Source organism: Rhinoraja longicauda, chromosome 23 (assembly GCF_053455715.1).
Source record: "Rhinoraja longicauda isolate Sanriku21f chromosome 23, sRhiLon1.1, whole genome shotgun sequence".
Classification (NCBI taxonomy): Eukaryota; Metazoa; Chordata; class Chondrichthyes; order Rajiformes; family Arhynchobatidae; genus Rhinoraja; species Rhinoraja longicauda.
Genome location: NC_135975.1, coordinates 30,384,450 through 30,405,341, shown reverse-complemented (window position 1 = coordinate 30,405,341; position 20,892 = coordinate 30,384,450). Strand labels below are relative to the sequence as shown.

Sequence of the window (20,892 nt, the reverse complement as noted above, 5' to 3'; positions counted from 1 at the left end):
AATGGATGATGGTGATGGGGAGGATGTGGGGAGTAGTGTCTAGGGTAGTGGGTGTTAGTTTGAAGGGCAATTTTTGCGTGATTATATCTCATCATTTTACAGTGTTTGACTTTACTAATCCAAATATTTATCCATTTTGCACTCAGTAAGGGGATTTCCTTGGTCATATGAACTCAGCTGACAAGTTTAGGAGACAGTAAAAGTAGCTGTGTACAGCACAAAACTTTTAGCCATCCTGTATTTATGCAAAAGCGAGCAGTTCATACAAAGTAGGGTTGCCAACTGTCCCGTATTAGCCGGAATATCCCGTACTTTGGTCTAAATTGGTTTGTCCCGTATGGGACCGCCCTCGTCCCGTATTAGGCCATTGGGCCGCTGTAGGCCGGAACAGTGTAGGCTAACGGAGTGTGTTTGGGTAGTGGGGCCGAGTGTGTTTGCCTAACGGAGGTTGTGGAGCAACCTGCCTCCCGGCCCGGGCGGCCGCCATTGGTGGAGCGGGAGCACGTGACCGCTGGCTGGGTGAGGTCACGTGGTGACGTCACCTTGTCCCGTATTTGGGAGTGAGATAGTTGGCAACCCTAGTACAAAGCCATGTTGCAGATTCAATCTAAATGAATGGTGATACATGACACAGCTGTGATGTATCATGTATCTATAACACATGCAGCGATACTGTGCCAAACAATGCCAACACAGGGTGCAAACCTACAAAAAGGTCAGCACAGTGGTGCAGCGGGTAGAGCTGCTATCTCACAGTGTCAGACACCCGGGTTCGATCCTGACCTCAGGTGTCGACTCTCTGTGGAATGTGCACAGGCTCCCTGTGACTGTGTGGGTTTCCTCCGGGTGCTCCGGTTTCCTCCTACATCCCAAAGACTTCCGGGATTGTAGGTTAATTGGCCCTCTGTAAATTACCCCCTAGTGTGTAGGGAACGAATGAGAAACAGAACTAGTGTGAACAGGTGATTGGTGGGTTGAAAGACCTGTTTCCATCATGTTCAGTTTAATTTAGTTTAGTGGAAACATGCCCTTTGGCCCAACCTGTTGACTCTATGACAAAGTCCAATGTTCACAATGGGGTAGAGGTGAATCGGACATTACTTTAGCTTATGCAATGGCCGCCCAAAAGCCTCATAACACATGGGAAGAAGCTGTTCTTGAGTCTGGTGGTGCGTACTTTCAAGCTTCTGTACCTTTTGCCGAGAGTGGGAGTGGGTTCAGTGGGATGTTAGGATTAGAGTCTTCGGCTAGAGTTGCTGCCTTACAGCGCCAGAGACCCGGGTTCCATCCTGATTACGGGTGCTGTCTGTATAGAGTTTGTACGTTCTCCCCGTGACCGGCATGGGTTTTCTCCGAGATCTTCGATTTCCTCCCACACTCCAAAGACGTACAGGTTTGTAGGCGAATTGGCTTGATAAAATTGCAGCTTGTCAATAGACAATAGATAATAGGTGCAGGAGTAGGCCATTCGGCCCTTCGAGCCAGCACCACCATTCAATGTGATCATGGCTGATCATCCTCAATCAGTATCCTGTTCCTGCCTTCTCCCCATACCCCCTGACTCCGCTATCCTTAAGAGCTCTATCTAGCTCTCTCTTGAGCGGGATTTTTCTCTACTCGGCGGGGGCTTCAATGTCGGGAGCCACGACCGCCCCGACGTGCAGCGGCAGCATCTTCGCCCGCCCCGGATCGCGGGGCTTGGGTCGGCCGGCTGCGGACCTTTCACCGTCCGGCGCGGCCTGGAACGTGGCAAGTACAACAGCCTGACCGCGGGAGAAGACGGCAGGGGAAGAGAAAAGACATTCTGGCCTTCCATCACAGTGAGGAGGTGTCTGGAGGAGACTCACTGTGATGGGTGTTTCTTTTTGTTTTGTGTTTTGTGTTGGTTGCGGTTGTGTAATTTGCTTATTTTATTGCTCTATTGTTGGACTGTGGGTGACGAAATCTCGTCCAAAAGACTTGTTTTTTTGGATGACAAATAAAGAAATCCTGAATCCTTGAATGCATTCAGAGAATTGGCCTCCACTGCCTTCTGAGGCAGAGAATTCCACAGATTCACAACTCTCTGACTGAAAAAGTTCTTCCTCATCTCCGTCCCTCGTGAATGTAGGACAGTGCTACTGTGCGGGGATCGCTGGACGGCGCAGGCTCGGTGGGCCGAAGGGCCTGTTTGCGCGCAGTATCTCTAAGGTAAACTAAACTAATTACACAGCACAAACCCAAACGTCTTTGGGAAGTCCTAGCCTGTCTTCCAGCCTTCCTAGGCGATGACAGGTGCAAGTGTAGGCAGTGCGGAGGAGAGCAAAGAAAAGACAAGCGCTTACCTAGTGCAGACGACACAGGTGCCCCTGAACTGCCCTGCCACATCTGGTGCGCTCTGAGTGTAGGTCAGCGGCTTGTGTGGGTTCCGGCCTGGTTTGGTCACGATATCCGCGGTGTCCGGGAATTCAACGGCGGAAGTTTTGGAGGTGGGACTTCCAGCCGGGGTCCCCGGTATCGGCGAGTGGCACGGCGAGGTGAGAGGTGTGATATTCGAAGAGTAACCTGGCAAAAAAAGAACAACCCAGTCAGCAATTCTATTCTTGGACTTGACCGATCAATTGAACAAAAGAAAAGGAAACCCCAAATTCTCAATGCAACCGGTCATCTTTAACAAGAGGTCATGTATGTTAAGAGTAAATGAAGATGAATGAACATGATGGAAACAGGCCCTTCAGCCCATCGATTCCATGTCACCATCGATCGCACGTTCACAAGAAAACAGGCGCTGGCTGGAAATCTGAAAATTAGACAATAGACAATAGTTGCAGGAGTAGACCATTCGGCCCCTCGAGCCAGCACTGCCATTTTCCGTGATCATGGCTGATCATCCACAAACAGTACCCCATTCCTGCCTTCTCCCTATATCACTTCCTTCCGCTATCTTTAAGAGCTCTATCAAACTCTCTCTTGAAAGTATCCAGGGAATTGGCCTCCAATGCCTTCTGAAGCAGAGAGTTCCACAGCTTCACAACTCTCTGAGTGAAAAGGTTTTTCCTCATCTCCGTTCTAAATGGCCTACCCCTTATTCTCAAACTGTGGCCCCTGGTTCGGGACTCCCCCACCAAACAAATTAAATTTAGTTTAATTTACACCAGATACAGCAAGATAACAGGCCATTTGGCCCACCGAATCACCCGTTCATGCTTGTTCTGTGTTATCCCACTTGCTTATCAACTCCCTACATACCAGGGGCAATTTTACAGAGGACCAATTAGCCTACAAACCCGCATGTCTTTGGGATGTGGGAGGAAACCGGAGCACCCGTAGGAAAACCATGCGGTCGTAGGGAGAAACGTGCAAACTCCACACACAGACAGCACCGTAGTCAGGATCGAACCCGGGTCTCTGGTACTGAGAGGCAGCAACTCTACCGTGGCACCACTGCGCCACCCTAAGTTGAAGGGTTCTGATGAAGGGTATTTGACCTGAAACGTCAACGCTGTTTCACTCCCCACAGATGCTGCCTGACCTGCAGTCTGTTCAGAGCACTTTCTGTCCCTGTGACAGTTAAGATCCAAAGATTAATTTTTCATTTTAATTAATGTTCAAAAAACATGTCAGCACAGAAAAGTCACAATCAAAACACATTTGCTCACCTTGTCGAATTTGTCTTTTGGAGTTCATGTGGTTGGTGTTGACAATTGCATGGGAGGCTGAGAACGATCGACTTTTAGCAATAGTCATCAGGACTGAGGGAGAGCAGTTGTAAGGCTCTGTGTTAAAGGAACTGTGAAACACAGAGATGATAACCACTATTGCCACAACCATTCATTCAATTTCACTGACACTACAAGTCTCAAAAGTTTTTTTCCGAATTGTGTTTTTCACTAACGTCTCACTTTTCCGGGCAGTCTTTTCTCCTTTTTACTGTCTTGAATGAATGAATGAATGAATGAATGAATGAATAAGTTTATTGGCCAAGTATGTGCATATACAAGGAATGTGCCTTGGTGCTCCGCTCACAAATGACAACACAAACATACAGTTAACAATTAAGAATAAAGCATAAACACATCAAAACAACAAGGATTCAACATTACGGTCTAAACATGTGGGTGAAAATAAACCAGAGCAAAAAAGAGACGGCAGACTTTGCTTGTTGAGTAGAACTACTACTCGTGGAACAAAACTGTTTTTATGTCTGGCTGTGGCTGCTTTGACAGTCTGGAGTCGCCTTCCAGAGGGAGGTGCTTCAAAGATTTTGTGGCCAGGGTGAGAGGGGTCAGAGATGATCTTGCCCGCTCGCTTCCTGGCCCTTGCAGTGTACAGTCCGTCAATGGGGGGAAGGTTGCAGCCAACAACCTTCTCAGAACCTTGCAGAAATTGGTAATGGTATTGGTATTTAGTATGGAGATACAACATGGCAATGGGCCCTTCGGCCCATCGAGTCTACGCCGACCATCGATCACCCGTCCACACTCGTTCCATGCTATCCTATTTTTGCATTCACTCCCTGCACACCAGGGTGGATTTACAGAGGGCCAATTCACCTACAAACCTGCTCGTCTTTTTGGGATATGGGAGGAAGCCGGAGCACCCGGAGGAAACCCACATGGTCACCGGGAGAACATACAAACTCTACGCAGGTAGTACTGGAGATCAGGATCGAGCCCTGGTCTCTGGCGCTGTGAGGCGGCAGTTCTACCAGCTGCGACAATGTGCCTTCCCAATTAATTCACACTAGTTTTCCTCCTGGTGCTCCGGTTTGTAGGTTCATTGCCCTCCGTAAATTGTTCCCTGGTGTGTAGACAATAGGTGCAGGAGTAGGCCATTCGGCCCCTCGAGCCAGCACTGCCATTCAATGTGATCATGGCTGATCATTCTCAATCAGTACCCCGTTCCTGCCTTCTCCCCTTACCCCCTGATATCCTTAAGAGCAGGGTGTGTAGGGAGTGGATGAGAAAGTGGGAAAACATAGAACTAGTGTGAACGGGTGATTGATGGTTGGACTGTACAGATGGCCTGTTTCCATGCTGTATCTCTAAACTGTAAGCACTGAGAAAACCTCTTAAGATGTTCAGAGGAACATAATGGCCAACAGTTGACATTAAACCAAAGAAGATTTTGGAAATCCTGGGAGAATTAAAAACAAAATAGTGACGTTGGAGGAAGTTGCTCTAAAGATAATGGAATGGGAGGTAAAAAGATACATAGGCCCCATAAATCAGATACTGATCCACAATGTGACAACAAATAAGTTTTGGATCACTTGGACTAAGAATTGGCAAACCTATAGAGCTCTGAATAATCGTTTATTTTCTATAAACGCTTCAAAAGGGTACTCTATAATGGAAAATCTAAATCCATTTGTAACTTGACAATATTCATGGACATATAACATTGAACAGTGCAGCACAAGAACGTGCTGTACAAGAACTTCAGCCCACGGTGTCTGTGCCGAATATGATGCCAAGTTATCTGATCTCATCTGCCTGTACATGATCCATTTCCCTCTATTCCCTGCACTTCCAGAAACCACAGCCTCTTAAACATCGCCATTGCATCTGCCTCCACCACCACCCCTGGTAATGCCTTCCACACCCCCCCCCCCCACCCCCACTCTGTGTAAAAAACATGCTCCGCACATCTCCTTTAAACTTTCCTCCCTCTCACAGAACAGCTATCAGCTATGCCCTCTAGTGTTGGATATTTCCATCCAGCGTAAAAGGGCGTAGAAAGCCCTGTCTATGCCTCTCATAATATTTTGGATACTTCTATCGTCTCCTCTCAACCTCCAGAGAAGACAATCCAAGCCTATTCAACCTTTCCCGGTAGCAGAAGTCCTCTAATCCAGGCAGTATTCAACTAGGTGTTTTCAATAGTAGCCAATGTTCCTAACTTGAGTTTGTAATCTCTGCAGCCTATCACTATGACTAACATCTTATTAAAAGTGCGTTCGAATATACAGTTATTAAATACTAATAGCACAACTGGGTGCACCGAAGAAGTGAGAAGGGAAGTCCACAAAGGGTTAACGATAGATGTAAAATATTAACCTTAAATTTGGACACATTGGCACAGCTGGTCGAGATGCTGCCTCACACCACCAGAGACCTGGGTTCAATCCTAACCGCGGGTGTTGTCTATGTGGAGTTTGCACGTTCTCTCGGTGGCATAACTAGTGGAGCCTCTCCCCACAGATCAAACAAGCCAGGTTCCACCCCCTGACTTCCAATGCTGTCTGTGCAGAGTTTGCACGTTCTCCCTGTGACCTGCGTGGGGTTTCCTCCGGGTGCTCCGGTTTTCTCCCACATCACCAAGACGTGCGGGTTTGTAAGTTAATCGGCCCCCTGTGAGTTGCCCCAAGTGTGTGGTGAGTGGACGGGAAAGTGGGATAACGTAGAACTGGCATGAATGGGTGACCGATGGTCGGCGTGGGCTCGATGGGCCAAAGGGCCTGTTTCCATGTTGTATCTCCCACCTTTCAATACTTTAAGCAGACTTTGGGTATTTTTGGATCTAGCACTTTTGATCTCCAGAGATTGTGCCTGACCGGCAGAGTTACTCCAGCACTCCCTTTTTTTTGTGTGTAAACCAGCATCTGCAGTTCCTTGTATCCAGGCCTCTCTCCATGGCCGGTTTTAGGCTGAAGCGTTACTTTGGGTTTGCATTAGGTAATAGCAAGTCCAATCCATATTACTCATGCTCGTTTCCACAAATTATTTATTGCAGTGGGATGCTCAAGATTTTCTACTAATATCAGATTTCTGACACTCTTTTCCAGGAACAGTTCTACATGTGGAGATGTGCAAAACTTGGCTGTTTCAATCTGGGGCTTTTGTTGAAATTGAAATTGAAAGGATCACAACTGTAGCAGTTTGATTTATTCTAATAATAGTCATGGAGTCACATAGCGTGGAAACAGGCCCTTCGGCCCAACTTGCCCGCACTGGCAAACATGTCCCATCTACATTAGTCCCAACTGCCTGCATTTTGTCTATATCCCTCCAAACCTATCCTATCCATGTACCTTTCCAAATGTTTCTTAAATGTTGCAATAGTACCTGCCTCAACTACCGAGTCCAACAGCTTATTCCATACACCAACCGTGTTTTGTAAAAAAGGTACCCCTCAGGTTCCTGTTAAATCTTTCCCCCCCTCACCTTAAACCTAGGTCCTGTGGTTCTCAATTCTCCTACCATGGGAAAAATAATGTGCATTTACCCGATCTATTCCTCTCATGATTTTGTACACCTCCCTAAGATCACCCCTCATCTTCCTGTGCTCCAAGGAATAGAGTCCCATCCTGCTCAAGCTACCCCTGTAGCCCAGGCCTTCGAGTCTTGGCTCTATCCTCGTAAACCTTCTCTGCACCCTTTCCAGCTTGATCCAATCATTCTTAATAGAACTATGTATTACGGGCCCTTTGTTCCCTCATCTGCAAAGTCCAAAACCTACACGTGTTTATCAGAAATCGGGTATCAGATATTTGCCATTTACAAGGATGCTGCTAGGACTCGATGGCCTGAGTGATAGGGAGAGGTGGAGCAGGCTACGGCTTTATTCCTTGGAGTGCTGGAGGCTGAAGGGTGATTGCCTGAATACATCATGGAAACAGACCCTTCGGCTTACCGATTCCACACCGAACATCGATCATGTATCTTTATTGTTTTGATGTGTTTATGCTTTATTCTTAATTGTTAACTGTATGTTTGTGTTGTCATTTGTGAGCGGAGCACCAAGGCATATTCCTTGTATATGCACACACTTGGCCAATAAGCGTATTAATCAATTAATTAATTAATTAACTGATTAATTAATTAATCAATCAATTAATTAATTAATTTATTTATTTATTCATTCATATCTACATTATCCATAGGGTGATCTTATAGAGCTGTATGAAATCACGAGGGAGATAGATAAAGGGAATGCACACAATCTTTCACTCACAATGGGGGAATCAGAAACCATGGGACATAGGTCTAAGGTGAGAGGGGAAAGATTTAATAGGAACCTAAGGGCAACCTTTTCACTGAGAGGGTGGTGGGTCTTTGGAAGGAGCTGCCAGAGGGGGTAGTTGAGGCAGGTACAGCATTCAAAGGACACTTGGACGGGAACATGGACAAAGGTTTGGAGGGATATGGGCCAAATGTGGGAAAATTGGTCGAGCTTAGATGTGATGTCTTGGTCAGCATGGACAAATTAGGCCAAAGGGGCTGTATCCGTGCTGTACAATTTAATTCTATCACACTATATAGGATCGTAACCATAGAATTTTAAAATTTGCTATTGTCAACTTCTCTAATTCGATTGTGTTCCAGTTTTACTTTGCAATAAAAGTTTGGAGGGAAGGTGCATTGACTACTTAAAGGGGAATTCATGCGACCTTCTTCAAAGGCTTACTTGGCCAGAGTAGGAGATACATTAGAGCAGCATTCTGTGTGTTTTTGTTTGTAAACCAGCATCTGCAGTTCCACAGAGGGCAGTGGAGGCCAATTCACCGGTTGAATTTAAGAGAGAGTTAGATAGAGCTCTGGGGGCTAGAGGAATCAAGGGATATGGGGAGAAGTTGGGCACAGGTTACTGATTGTGGATGATCAGCAATGATCACAATGAATGGCAGTGCTGGCTTGAAGGGCTGAATGGCCTCCTCCTGCACCTATTTTCTATGTTTTTATGTTTCTATGTATCCGGACATCTTGGTGGGTTTTGGGTTGAAGCATTACCTTGGGTTGGGCATTAGGTAGCCAGCAGGGTTGAAGCATGACCTCAACACTTCCAAATATCTATTGGAGGTGCTGCATCAAAAAGGCAGCCAGCATCATCAGAGACCCACACCACCCTGGCCACGTATTCATTTCACTCCTACCATCAGGAAGAAGGTACAGGAGTCTGAAGACTGTGACCTCCAGGATCGAGAACAGCTTCTTCCCAGCAACCCTCAGGCTCCTGGCCACTACAAAACACCAACTAACCTATGGATAATGGCATGTAGACACAAGGAAATGTAGATGCTGATATGCAACAAAAAAAAGACACAAAGTGCTGGAGTAACTCAGTGGGTCAGGCAGAATCTGTGGAGGGAATGGACGAGTGATGTTTCGGGTCCCGACCCTTCTTCAGACTAATTGTAGAAGGCAGGAGAAAGTTGGGAAAATGATGGGTGCAGGACAAGGATTGGCCTGTTTTGCACTAATTCATTTATTGAGGTTTAGATTTTTATATATACTATATCTGTGAGTTTACAGGCCTGTTATGCTGTTACAAGTGAGAAATTCATTGTTCAGTTATAATAATAATAATAATGCATTTTATTTATATAGCGCTTTTCATATACTCAAAGACGCTTTACAGAGATTTAGAGAACATAGGGAAATGAATAAATAGATAAATAAGTAAATAAGTAAACGAACAGAGAAAGGAGACAGAAGGTGAGGTGACCTTCAGTGGTTGAAGGCAGTACTGAACAGGTGAGACTTCAGCGATGTTTTGAATGTGGTGAGTGAGGAGGAGTCTCTAACGGTTTGGGGTAGTGAGTTCCATAGGGTGGGAGCAGCGATGGAGAAAGCCCTGTCCCCCCAGGATCTGAGTTTGGTCCGGATGTGGGGGGATAGGAGATTGGCAGCAGCAGAGCGGAGGGTGCAGGTGGGAGTGTGCCTGTGGAGGAGGTCAGTCAGGTAGGATGGGGCCAGGTTATGGAGGGCTTTGTAGGTTATGAGGAGGATTTTGTACTGGATTCTCTGGGGGATGGGGAGCCAGTGGAGTTTGTAAAGGACGGGGGTGATATGGTCACGGGTCGGGGTGTGGGTGAGTAGACAGGCAGCGGAGTTTTGAATGTATTGTCAGGACTTATGACAATTAACTTTCCTCTCTTGTTTTGGAAAATCCAAATAACTATTTACTGAAAAATAATGTGCAAGATTACTATTTCATTGATCACAACTCCCTTTCCATCTTTAACAGCACTGGTATTAAGATAACAAGCAAAGAATGAAGCAAAAAGGACACAAACTGCTTCAGTAACACAACGCGTCAGGCAGCATCTTTGGAGAACTTGGATAGGTGACGTTTTGGGTCGGGACCCTTCTTAGACTGATTGTGGGGGGGGGGGGGGTGAAAGCTAGAAGAGAGGAGGGGAGGACAAAACTTGGTAGGTAATGTGGACATAGTGAGGGAGGTTTTGATAGGGAGATGGTGGGACAAAGGTCAAACAATGTGGGCCGAAGGGGCCATTCATGTGCTCTCCCCTTCTATGTTCTACACCCATATGACTTCTTTGCTACCTTATCTATTTGTGTTGTCACTTTCAAGGGGCTATGGTCTTGGACCCCAAGATCAAAGTAGAACTAAGAGTATAGATTCACAGAGAGTTGCTGTTCCACAAAAAAATCGGGCAGCTTTGGGATGGACCCGACCCGAAACATCACCTATCCATGTTCTCCACAGAAGCTGCCCAACCCGCAGAGTTACTGCAGCACATTTTTGGTAAACCAGCATCTGCAGTTCCTTCTTTCTGCATTTTAAGCAAGGAGTAAACTTATATTTGTGTCGTACTTTTTTACGACTTCAGACTTGAGAGATACAGAGCGGAAACAGGCCCTTCGGCCCATTGAGTCGGCTCCAACCAGCCGTCACCCCATACAGCAGGCGTCCTCACAATCCACGACCCCAGTAATCTTGGTGTCAACTGCAAACTTGGTAATCCATATATATATGGGTGTGTGTCTATATATACATATACACACACACACATATATATATACTAGCACAAGTGTGCCCGTTGGGCCCGTCCTCGTAGGGTTTCCATTGTAACCGGGAGGGGAGTGGGGGAGAGGGAAGGGGGAGGGAGGGAGGAGGGGAGGGGGAGGGAGGGGGGGAGGGGAGGGGGGAAGGGAGGGGAGGGAGAGGGGAGGGAGGGGGGTAGGGGGAGGGAGGGGGGTGGGGGAGGGAGGGGGGAGAGAGGGAGGGGGGAGGGGGGGAGGGGAGGGGAGGGGGGAGGGAGAGGGGAGGGAGGTGGGTAGGGGGGGAGGGAGGGGGGAGGGGAGGGGGGAGGGGAGGGGGGAGGGAGGGGGACCTCCCCTTTTCCAAGTACCCCTCTTTCCCCATTGGGCCCGTCCTCATAGGGTTTCCATTGTAACCGGGAGGAGGGGAGGGAGGGAAGGGGGAGGGAGGAGGGGAGGGGGAGGGAGGGAGGAGGGAGGTGTGGAGGGGAGGGGGAGGGGGAGGGGGAGGGGGGAGGGAGAGGGGTAGGGGGGGAGGGGGGTAGGGGGGAGGGAGGGGAGGGGGGAAGGGGGAGGGGGAAGGGGGAGGGGGGAAGGGGGAGGGAGGGGGACCTCCCCTTTTCCCAGTACCCCTCTTTCCCCGTTGGGCCCGTCCTTGTATGGTTTCCATTGTAACCGGGAGGGGAGTGGGGGGGAGGGAGGGAGGGGGAAGGGGGGGAGGGGGGAGGGAGAGGGGAGGGAGGCGGGTAGGTGGGGAGGGGGAGGGAGGAGGGAGGGGGGAGGGAGGGGGGAGGGGAGGGGTGAAGGGGGGAGGGAGGGGGACCTCCCCTTTTCCCAGTACCCCTCTTTCCCCGTTGGGCCCGTGCTCATAGGGTTTCCATTGAAACCGGGAGGAGGGGAGGGAGGGAAGGGGGAGGGAGGGAGGAGGGAGGTGTGGAGGGAGGAGGGGAGGGGGAGGGAGGGGGGGGGAGGGAGAGGGGAGGGAGGCGGGTAGGGGGGAGGGGGAGGGAAGGGGGAAGGGGGAGGGAGGGGGACCTCCCCTTTTCCCAGTATCCCTCTTTCCCCGTTGGGCCCGTCCTCATAGGGTTTCCATTGTAACCGGGAGGAGGGGAGGGAGGGAAGCGGGAGGGAGGGAGGGAGGAGGGAGGTGTGGAGGGGAGGGGGAGGGAGGGTGAGGGGAGGGGGTGGAGGGGGAAAGGGGGGGAGGGGGGAGGGAGAGGGGAGGGAGGGCGGGAGGGGGGAGGGGAGGGAAGGGGGAGGGAGGGGGAAGGGGGAGGGAGAGGGGAGGGAGGGGGAAGGACCTCCCCTTTTCCCAGTACCCCTCTTTCCCCGTTGGGCCCGTCCCCGTAGGATTTCCATTGTAACCGGGAGGGGGGAGGGAGGGTGGAAGGAGGGGGGAGGGGGAGAGGGATGGAAGGGTGGAGGGAGGGGGGGAGGGATTGGGGGAGGGAGGGATGGAGGAAAGGAGGGAGGGGGGGGGGAGTTAGGGGGGAGGGGTGAGGGAGGGAGTTGGGGAGGAGGGGGGGAGGGAGTGGGGATGGAGGTGGGAAGGAGGGGGGATGAAGGGGTTGAGGGGGGAAGGGGGACCTCCCCTTTTCCCAGTACCCCTCTTTCCCCCACCACTAAGCCCCCTCCGCAACGACCCCTGTTGTCCCCCTCCCCAGTCCCCCTTCGTGGATGGGGACCGAGCTCAGGGGTGACCGAGCTTTTGCGGTTGCAGCTCCTAGACTGTGGAACAGCATCCCTCTCCCCATCAGAACTGCCCCCTCCATCCACTCCTTTAAGTCCAGGCTCAAAATCTATTTATACTCCCTAGCGTTTGAGTACCTATTCAGATGTACAGCACTTTGGTCAACGTGGGTTGTTTTTCAATGTGCTATACAAATATAATTGACTTGACTTGACCAAGTGCTTCTCATAAAAAAATGTAAATTTGTAAAGAGTAGACACCCAATAGCAGCTGCTTGTCCATTGTGACATCACACGCTGAAGGGGGGGGGGGAGGGGGGTCAGCTGGAGCTCATCTCACAGGGGCATTGTGACATCACAAGCTGAAGACTAAATCTGCACCGCAGCGCCCCCCTGAAAAGGGGGGGGGGGGGGGGCAGCGCTTTAAAACATCTGTAACTTAAAAAACATGCGACTAAATCAAATGAAAATATCACGGCCGGTCGTTTGGGAGGTTGGCGATTAAGTCGGTATGAAAACCGCCGCGCTACGGTTCACCGTTTTGCCGCAATCGCTGTTACGCGCGAACATATCAAATATTCAGGTCAAACCCCCCAAAAATATATAAACAAGATCTGAGTTTTAATAGTATACTAGCACAAGTGTGCCCGTTGGGCCCGTCCTCGTAGGGTTTCCATTGTAACCGGGAGGGGAGTGGGGGGGAGGGAAGGGGGAGGGTGGGGGGGAGGGAAGGTGGAGGGTGGGGGGGAGGGAAGGGGGAGGGTGGGGGGGAGGGGAGGGGGAGGGAGGGGGGGAGGGAGAGGGGGAGGGGAGGGGGGGAGGGAGGGAGGGGGGGAGGGAGGGGGACCTCCCCTTTTCCCAGTACCCCTCTTTCCCCGTTGGGCCCGTCCTCGTAGGGTTTCCATTGTAACCGGGAGGAGGGGAGGGAGGGAGGGTGGAGGAGGGAGGGGGGGGGAAGGGGGGGGAGAGGGGAGGGAGAGGGGAGGGAGGCGGGTAGGGGGGGAGGGAGGGGGAAGGGGGGACGGATGGGGACCTCCCCTTTTCCCAGTAACCCTCTTTCCCCGTTGGGCCCGTCCTCGTAGGGTTTCCATTGTAACCGGGAGGAGGGGAGGGAGGGAAGGGGGAGGGAGGGAGGAGGGAAATGTGGAGGGAGGAGGGGAGGGGGGGGATGGGGGGAAGGGGGGAGGGAGGCGGGTAGGGGGGGGAGGGGGGAGGGAGGGGGAGGGGAGGGAGGGGGGAGGGATTGGGGGAGGGAGGGATGGAGGGAAGGAGGGAGGGGGGGAGTTAGGGGGGGAGGGGTGAGGGAGGTGGGGAGGGAGGGGGGGAGGGAGTTGGGGAGGGAGTGGGGATGGAGGTGGGAAGGAGGGGGGATGAAGGGGTTGAGGGGGGAAGGGGGACCTCCCCTTTTCCCAGTACCCCTCTTTCCCCCACCACCAAGCACCTTCCGCAACGACCCCTGTTGTCCCCCTCCCCAGTCCCCCTTCGTGGATGGGGGACCGAGCTCAGGGGTTACCGAGCTTTTGCGGTTGCAGCTCCTAGACTGTGGAACAGCATCCCCCTCCATCCACTCCTTTAAGTCCAGGCTCAAAACCTATTTCTACTCCCTAGCGTTTGAGGCTCATTGAGGAGGTGCTGTGAACTGTTTGCGTGCCACTGTATATTTCATTTTTTTCCTTAGTACCTAATCAGATGTACAGCACTTTGGTCAACGTGGGTTGTTTTTAAATGTGCTATACAAATAAAATTGACTTGACTTGACTTGACCAAGTGCTTCTCACGGCGATCTGTATTCGCAACAATGTATCACCCATCTCACAGGGGCATTGTGACATCATAAGCCGAAGACCTTCAATAAATCCGCACCACAGCGCCTGTATTCGCAACAATGTATCCCCCATCTCACAGGGGCATTGTGACATCATAATCTGAAGACCTTCAATAAATCCGCACCACAGCGCCCCCTATAATTTAGGGGGGGGGGGGGGGGGAGCGCTTTAAAACCTCTGTAACTTAAAAAACATGCGACCGAATTAAATAAAAAACAATTTTGCAGCAGATAACCGCGTGGTGATTAAGGCGGTGCAAAAATCGTGGCGCTACGGTTCACCGTTTTGATGAAATCAGAGAAACCGCTGTTACGCGCATATATATATATATAACACAAGATCTGAGTTTTAGTAGTGTACTAGCACAAGTGTGCCCGTTGGGCCTGTCCTCGTAGGGTTTCCATTGTAACCGGGAGGATGGGAGGGAGGGAAGGGGGAGGGAGGGGGGGAGGGGAGGGTGGAGTGGAGGGGGGAGGGGAGGGGGAAGGGGGGGAGGGGGATGGGGAGGGAGAGGGGAGGGAGGGGGTGGGGGGGAGGGTCTATTTTACTTTAAAATAAACAGCGTTCTTTGTTGAAAAGGAAATAAACTTATCTATAGAGCATCAGCTTTTTTTAAATAAATAAAATCAAACTTAATGAAAATCACACTCCTCATTTTAAATAAATGTCTTTGTTATAAATGAAATCAAACAGCGGGAGAGGCGACGGCGACTACACCTCCCGGCGGTCAGCGCTGCTGGGACGGGAGGGAGGGAGGGATGAGGGAGGGAGGAGAGTGGGGAGGGAGGGGGACCTCCCCTTTTCCCAGTACTCTTCTTTCCCAAACCACCAAGCCCCCTGTTGTTCCCCTCCCCAGTCCCCATTCTCAGACCCCCCCATTCTCTCTCCCCCAGATACACTCTTACTCTACCCCCCCCCCCCTTTCCCCAGCACACCCCTTTCCCCGTTGGGCCCGTCCTCGTAGGGTTTCCATTGTAACCGGGAGGAGGGGAGGGAGGGAGGAGGGAGGTGTGGAGGGAGGGCGGAGGGGAGGGGAGGGGGGAAGGAGGGAGGGGGACCTCCCCTTTTCCCAGTACCCCTCTTTCCCCGTTGGGCCCATCCTCGTAGGGTTACCATTGTAACCGGGAGGAGGGGAGGGAGGGAGGTGTGGAGGGAGGAGGGGAGGTGGAGGGGGGGAGGTGGAGGGAGGGGAGGGGGGAAGAGGGGAGGGGGGGAAGGAGGGAGAGGGGAGGGGGACCTCCCCTTTTCCCAGTAGCCCTCTTTCCCCGTTGGGCCCGTCTTCGTAGGGTTTCCATTGTAACCGGGAGGGGAGTGGGGGGGGGGGGGGGGTAAGGGGAGGGAGGGAGGTGTGGAGGGGGAGGGGAGGGAAGGGAGGGAGAGGGGTAGGGGAGAGGGAGGGATGGAGGGGACGGGGGGAGTTAGGGGTGAGGGAGTTGGGGAGGGAGGGGGAGGAGTTTTAGGAGGGAGTGGGGATGGAGGTGGGAAGGAGGGGGGAGGAATGGGTTGAGGGGGGAAGGGTGACCTCCCCTTTTCCCAGTACCCCTCTTTCCCCCCCATCACCAAGCCCCCTCCGCAACGACCCCTGTTGTCCCCCTCCCCAGTCCCCATTCTCAGACCCTCCCCATTCTCTCTCCCCCAGACACACTCTCAGTGTCTTTTCACAAAATTTCCGGTCACTAAGCTTACGGTCTTAAGCTCAGGGGTGACCGAGCTTTTGCGGTTGCAGCTCCTAGACTGTGGAACAGCATCCCTCTCCCCATCAGAACTGCCCCCTCCATCCACTCCTTTAAGTCCATGCTCAAAACCTATTTCTACTCCCTAGCGTTTGAGGCTCATTGAGGAGGTGCTGTGAACTGTTTGCGTGCCACTGTATGCTACATTTTTTTCCTTAGTACCTAATCAGATGTACAGCACTTTTGTCAACGTGCGCTATACAAATAAAATTGACTTGACTTGACCAAGTGCTTCTCACAGCGATCTGTATTTGGGGGGAGGGAGAGGGGAAGGGGGAGGAAGGGGGACCTCCCCTTTTCCCAGTACCCCTCTTTCCCCGTTGGGCCTGTCCTCGTAGGGTTTCCATTGTAACCGGGAGGAGGGGAGGGAGGGAGGAGGGAGGTGTGGAGGGAGGGAGGAGGGGAGGGGAGGGGGAAGGAGGGAGGGGGACCTCCCCTTTTCCCAGTACCCCTCTTTCCCCGTTGGGCCCATCCTCGTAGGGTTTCCATTGTAACCGGGAGGAGGGGAGGGAGGGAGGTGTGGAGGGATGAGGGGAGGTGGAGGGGGGGAGGTGGAGGGAGGGGAGGGGGGAAGAGGGGAGGGGGGGAAGGAGGGAGAGGGGAGGGGGACCTCCCCTTTTCCCAGTAGCCCTCTTTCCCCGTTGGGCCCGTCTTCGTAGGGTTTCCATTGTAACCGGGAGGGGAGTGGGGGGGGGGGGGGGGGGTAAGGGGAGGGAGGGAGGTGTGGAGGGGGAGGGGAGGGAAGGGAGGGAGAGGGGTAGGGGAGAGGGAGGGATGGAGGGGACGGGGGGAGTTAGGGGTGAGGGAGTTGGGGAGGGAGGGGGAGGAGTTTTAGGAGGGAGTGGGGATGGAGGTGGGAAGGAGGGGGGAGGAAGGGGTTGAGGGGGGAAGGGGGACCTCCCCTTTTCCCAGTACCCCTCTTTCCCCCCACCACCAAGCCCCCTCCGCAACGATCTCTCTCCCCCAGACACACTTTCCGGTCACTAAGCTTCCGGTCTTAAGCTCAGGGGTGACTGAGCTTTTGCGGTTGCAGCTCCTAGACTGTGGAACAGCATCCCTCTCCCCATCAGAATTGCCCCCTCCATCCACTCCTTTAAGTCCAGGCTCAAAACCTATTTCTATTCCCTAGCGTTTCCGGTCTTAAGCTCAGGGGTGACCGAGCTTTTGCGGTTGCAGCTCCTAGACTGTGGAACAGCATCCCTCTCCCCATCAGAATTGCCCCCTCCATCCACTCCTTTAAGTCCAGGCTCAAAACCTATTTCTATTCCCTAGCGTTTGAGGCTCATTGAGGAGGTACTGTGAACTGTTTGCGTGCCATTGTATGTTTCTTTTCTTTTTTTTCCTTAGTACCTAATCAGATGTACAGCACTTTGGTCAACGTGGGTTGTTTTTAAATGTGCTATACAAATAAAATTGACTTGACTTGACTTGACCAAGTGCTTCTCACGGCGATCTGTATTCGCAACAATGTATCACCCATCTCACAGGGGCATTGTGACATCATAAGCTGAAGACCTTCAATAAATCCGCACCACAGCGCCTGTATTCGCAACAATGTATCCCCATCTCACAGGGGCATTGTGACATCATAATCTGAAGACCTTCAATAAATCCGCACCACAGCGCCCCCTATAATTTAGGGGGGGGGGGGGGGGGGGAGCGCTTTAAAACCTCTGTAACTTAAAAAACATGCGACCGAATTAAATAAAAAACAATTTTGCAGCAGATAACCGCGTGGTGATTAAGGCGGTGCAAAAATCGTGGCGCTACGGTTCACCGTTTTGACGAAATCAGAGAAACCGCTGTTACGCGCATATATATATATATAACACAAGATCTGAGTTTTAGTAGTATACTAGACAAAGTGGGCCCGTTGGGCCCATTCCCCACTCCCCCATTCTCTCCTCCCCCATCCCCACTCTTACTCTCCCCACACTCTCCCCTTTGGCCCGTCCTCTTAGGGTTTCCATTGTATCCGGGAGGGGTGGAGGGAGTGAAGGGGGGAGGGAGTGAGAGGGAGGTTTGGGGGAGGGAGGTGTGGAGGGATCGAGGGGGAGGGAGTGGTGGAGGGAGGGATGTGTTGAGGATGGAGGGGGGAGGGAGGGGGGGAGATTGATGAGAGATGGGGTTGTATTTGTGGAGGGAGGGAGGGGGGGGGGGGAGAGAGGGGGGAGGGAGGGATGGGGGAGAGGGGAGGGATATGGACCTCCCCTTTTCCCAGTACCCCTCTTTCCCCCACCACCAAGTCCCCTCCGCACTACCCCTGTTGTCCCATTCCCCATTCTCAGACCCCCCCCCCTCCCCCACTCTTAGCATCAGTTAAAGGCCAGTTTCATTTTTTTCCTTAGTACCTAATCAGATGTACAGCACTTTGGTCAACGTGGGTTGTTTTTAAATGTGCTATACAAATAAAATTGACTTGACTTGACCAAGTGCTTCTCATAAAAAAATGTAAATTTGTAAAGAGTAGACACCCAATAGCAGCTGCTTGTCCATTGTGACGTCACACGCTTTTCGCAACAATGTAGCAGCCATCTCACAGGGGCATTGTGACATCATAATCTGAAGACCTTCAATAAATCCGCACCACAGCGCCCCCTATAATTTAGGGGGGGGGGAGCGCTTTAAAACCTCTGTAACTTAAAAAACATGCGACCGAATTAAATAAAAAACAATTTTGCAGCAGATAACCGCGTGGTGATTAAGGCGGTGCAAAAATCGTGGCGCTACGGTTCACCGTTTTGACGAAATCAGAGAAACCGCTGTTACGCGCATATATATATATATAACACAAGATCTGAGTTTTAGTAGTATACTAGCACAAGTGTGCCCGTTGGGCCCGTCCTCGTAGGGTTTCCATTGTAACCGGGAGGCGGGGAGGGAGGGGGAGGGAGGGGGGAGGGGGACCACCTGTTTTCCCAGTACCCCTCTTTACCCGTTGTGGGATGGGAGGGGGGAGGGGAGGGGGGAGGGAGAGGGGAGGGAGGGGGTAGGGGGGAGGGAGGGGGGAGGGAGGGAGGGGAGGGGGGAAGGGGGAGGGGGGAAGGGGAGAGGGAAGGGGGGGAGGGAGGAGGACCTCCCCTTTTCGGGAAGGGGGGAGGATGGGGGAACTCCCCTTTTCCCAGTACCCCTCTTTCCCCTTTGGGCCCGTCCTCGTAGAGATACCATTGTAACCGGGAGGAGGGGAGGGAGGGAAGGGGGAGGGAGGGAGGAGGGGAGGGAGGGGGGGAAGGGGAGGGCGGAAAGGGGGGAGGGGGGAAAGGGGGGAGGGGGGAAAGGGGGGAGGGAGAAGGGAAGGGGGGGAGGGGGGAGGTAGGGGAGGGGGAGGGGGGAAGGGGGAGGGAGGGGGACCTCCCCTTTTCCCAGTACCCCTCTTTCCCCGTTGGGCCCGTCCTCGTAGGGTTTCCATTGTAACCGGGAGGAGGGGAGGGAGGGAAGGGGGAGGAAGGGAGGAGGGAGGTGTGGAGGGAGGAGGGGAGGGAGGGGGGAGGGGAGGGGGAAGGGGAGGGGGGAAGGGGGGGAGGGGGGAGTGAGGGGGTAGGGGGGGGAGGGGAGGGGGGGTAGGGGGAGGGAGGGGGGAGGGAGGGGGGATGGGAGGGGAAGGGGGAGGGAGGGGGAGAGGGGGTAGGGGGAGGGAGGGGGCTCTCCCCTTTTCCCAGTACCCCACTTTCCCCGTTGGGCCCGTCCTCGTAGGGATTCCATTGTAACCGGGAGGAGGGGAGGGAGGGAAGGGGGAAAGGGGGGGAGGGGGGAAAGGGGGGAGGGGGGAGGGAGAGAGGGGGAGGGTGGAAAGAGCATCCCTCCATCGACTCCTTTAAGTCCAGGCTCAAAACCTATTTCTACTCCCTAGCGTCTGAGGCTCATTGAGGAGGCGCTGTGAACTGTTTGTGTGCTACTGTATGTTTCATTTTTTTCCTTAGTACCTAATCAGATGTACAGCACTTTGGTCAACGTGGGTTGTTTTTAAATGTGCTATACAAATAAAATTGACTTGACTTGACAGCTCTTCGCAACAATGTAGCACAGGGGCATTGTGACGTCACACGCTGAATACCGCTGGGGGGGGGGAAGTGGGGTCAGCTCGAGTTCATCTCACAAGGGCATTGTGACATCACAATGAAGACTAAATCCGCACCGCAGCGCCCCCCTTCTGTCAAAACTTCGATAAATCAGGGGGGGCAGCTCTTTTAAACCTCTGTAACTTAAAAAATATGCGTCCGAACTAAATAAAAATATCATTTCCCAGCAGCGAACCGCATGCTGATTAAGGCGGTACAAAAATCGTGGCGCTACGGTTCACCGTTTTGCCGGAATTGCCGTATTCAGCCGACATCAGTGGAATATATATATATATATTCAAGATCTGAGTTTTAGTAGTATACTAGCACAAGTGTGCCCGTTGGGCCCGTCCTCGTAGGGATCCATTGTAACCGGGAGGGGAGTGGGGGGTAGGGAAGGGGGAGGGAGGGAGGAGGGGAGGGGGGAAGGGGGGAAGGGTGGGAGGGGAGGGGGGGAGGGGGGAAGGGGGGGAGGGAGGGGGGTGGGGGGAGGGAGGGGGAGGGGAGGGGGGAGGGAGAGGGGAGGGGGGGGAAGGGGGAGGGGAGGGGGAAGGGGGGAGGGGAAGGGGGAAGGGAGGGGGACCTCCCCTTTTCCCAGTACCCCTCTTTCCCCGTTGGGCCCGTCCTCGTAGGGTTTCCATTGTAACCGGGAGGAGGGGAGGGGAGGGAGGGGAGGGGAGGGAGGGAAGGGGGAGGGAGGGAGGAGGGAAGGGGGAGGGAGGGAGGAGGGAGGTGTGGAGGGAGGGGGGAAGGGGGGGAGGGAGGGAGGGGGGTAGGGAGGGGGGAGGGGAGGGGGGAAGGGTGAGGGAGGGGGACCTCCCCTTTTCCCAGTACCCTCTTTCCCCGTTGGGTCCGTCCTCGTAGGGTTTCCATTTTAACC

The 20,892-nt window shown here is 52.8% G+C and overlaps 1 protein-coding gene across 3 annotated transcripts in view; it reads right to left on the bottom strand.

Moving 5' to 3' along the window:
* The window catches only part of pde3a (phosphodiesterase 3A, cGMP-inhibited), a 384,185-nt gene that overhangs the window by 58,929 nt on the left and 304,364 nt on the right, over positions 1-20,892 (bottom strand). For all 3 annotated transcript variants that reach the window (XM_078419978.1, XM_078419979.1, XM_078419980.1), the window contains 2 exons: positions 3,639-3,769; positions 2,325-2,544 (listed from right to left, as the gene is read on the bottom strand). In XM_078419978.1, coding sequence (XP_078276104.1) covers positions 2,325-2,544; positions 3,639-3,769 — 351 coding nt within the window. The remainder of the gene's footprint in view (positions 1-2,324; positions 2,545-3,638; positions 3,770-20,892) is intronic.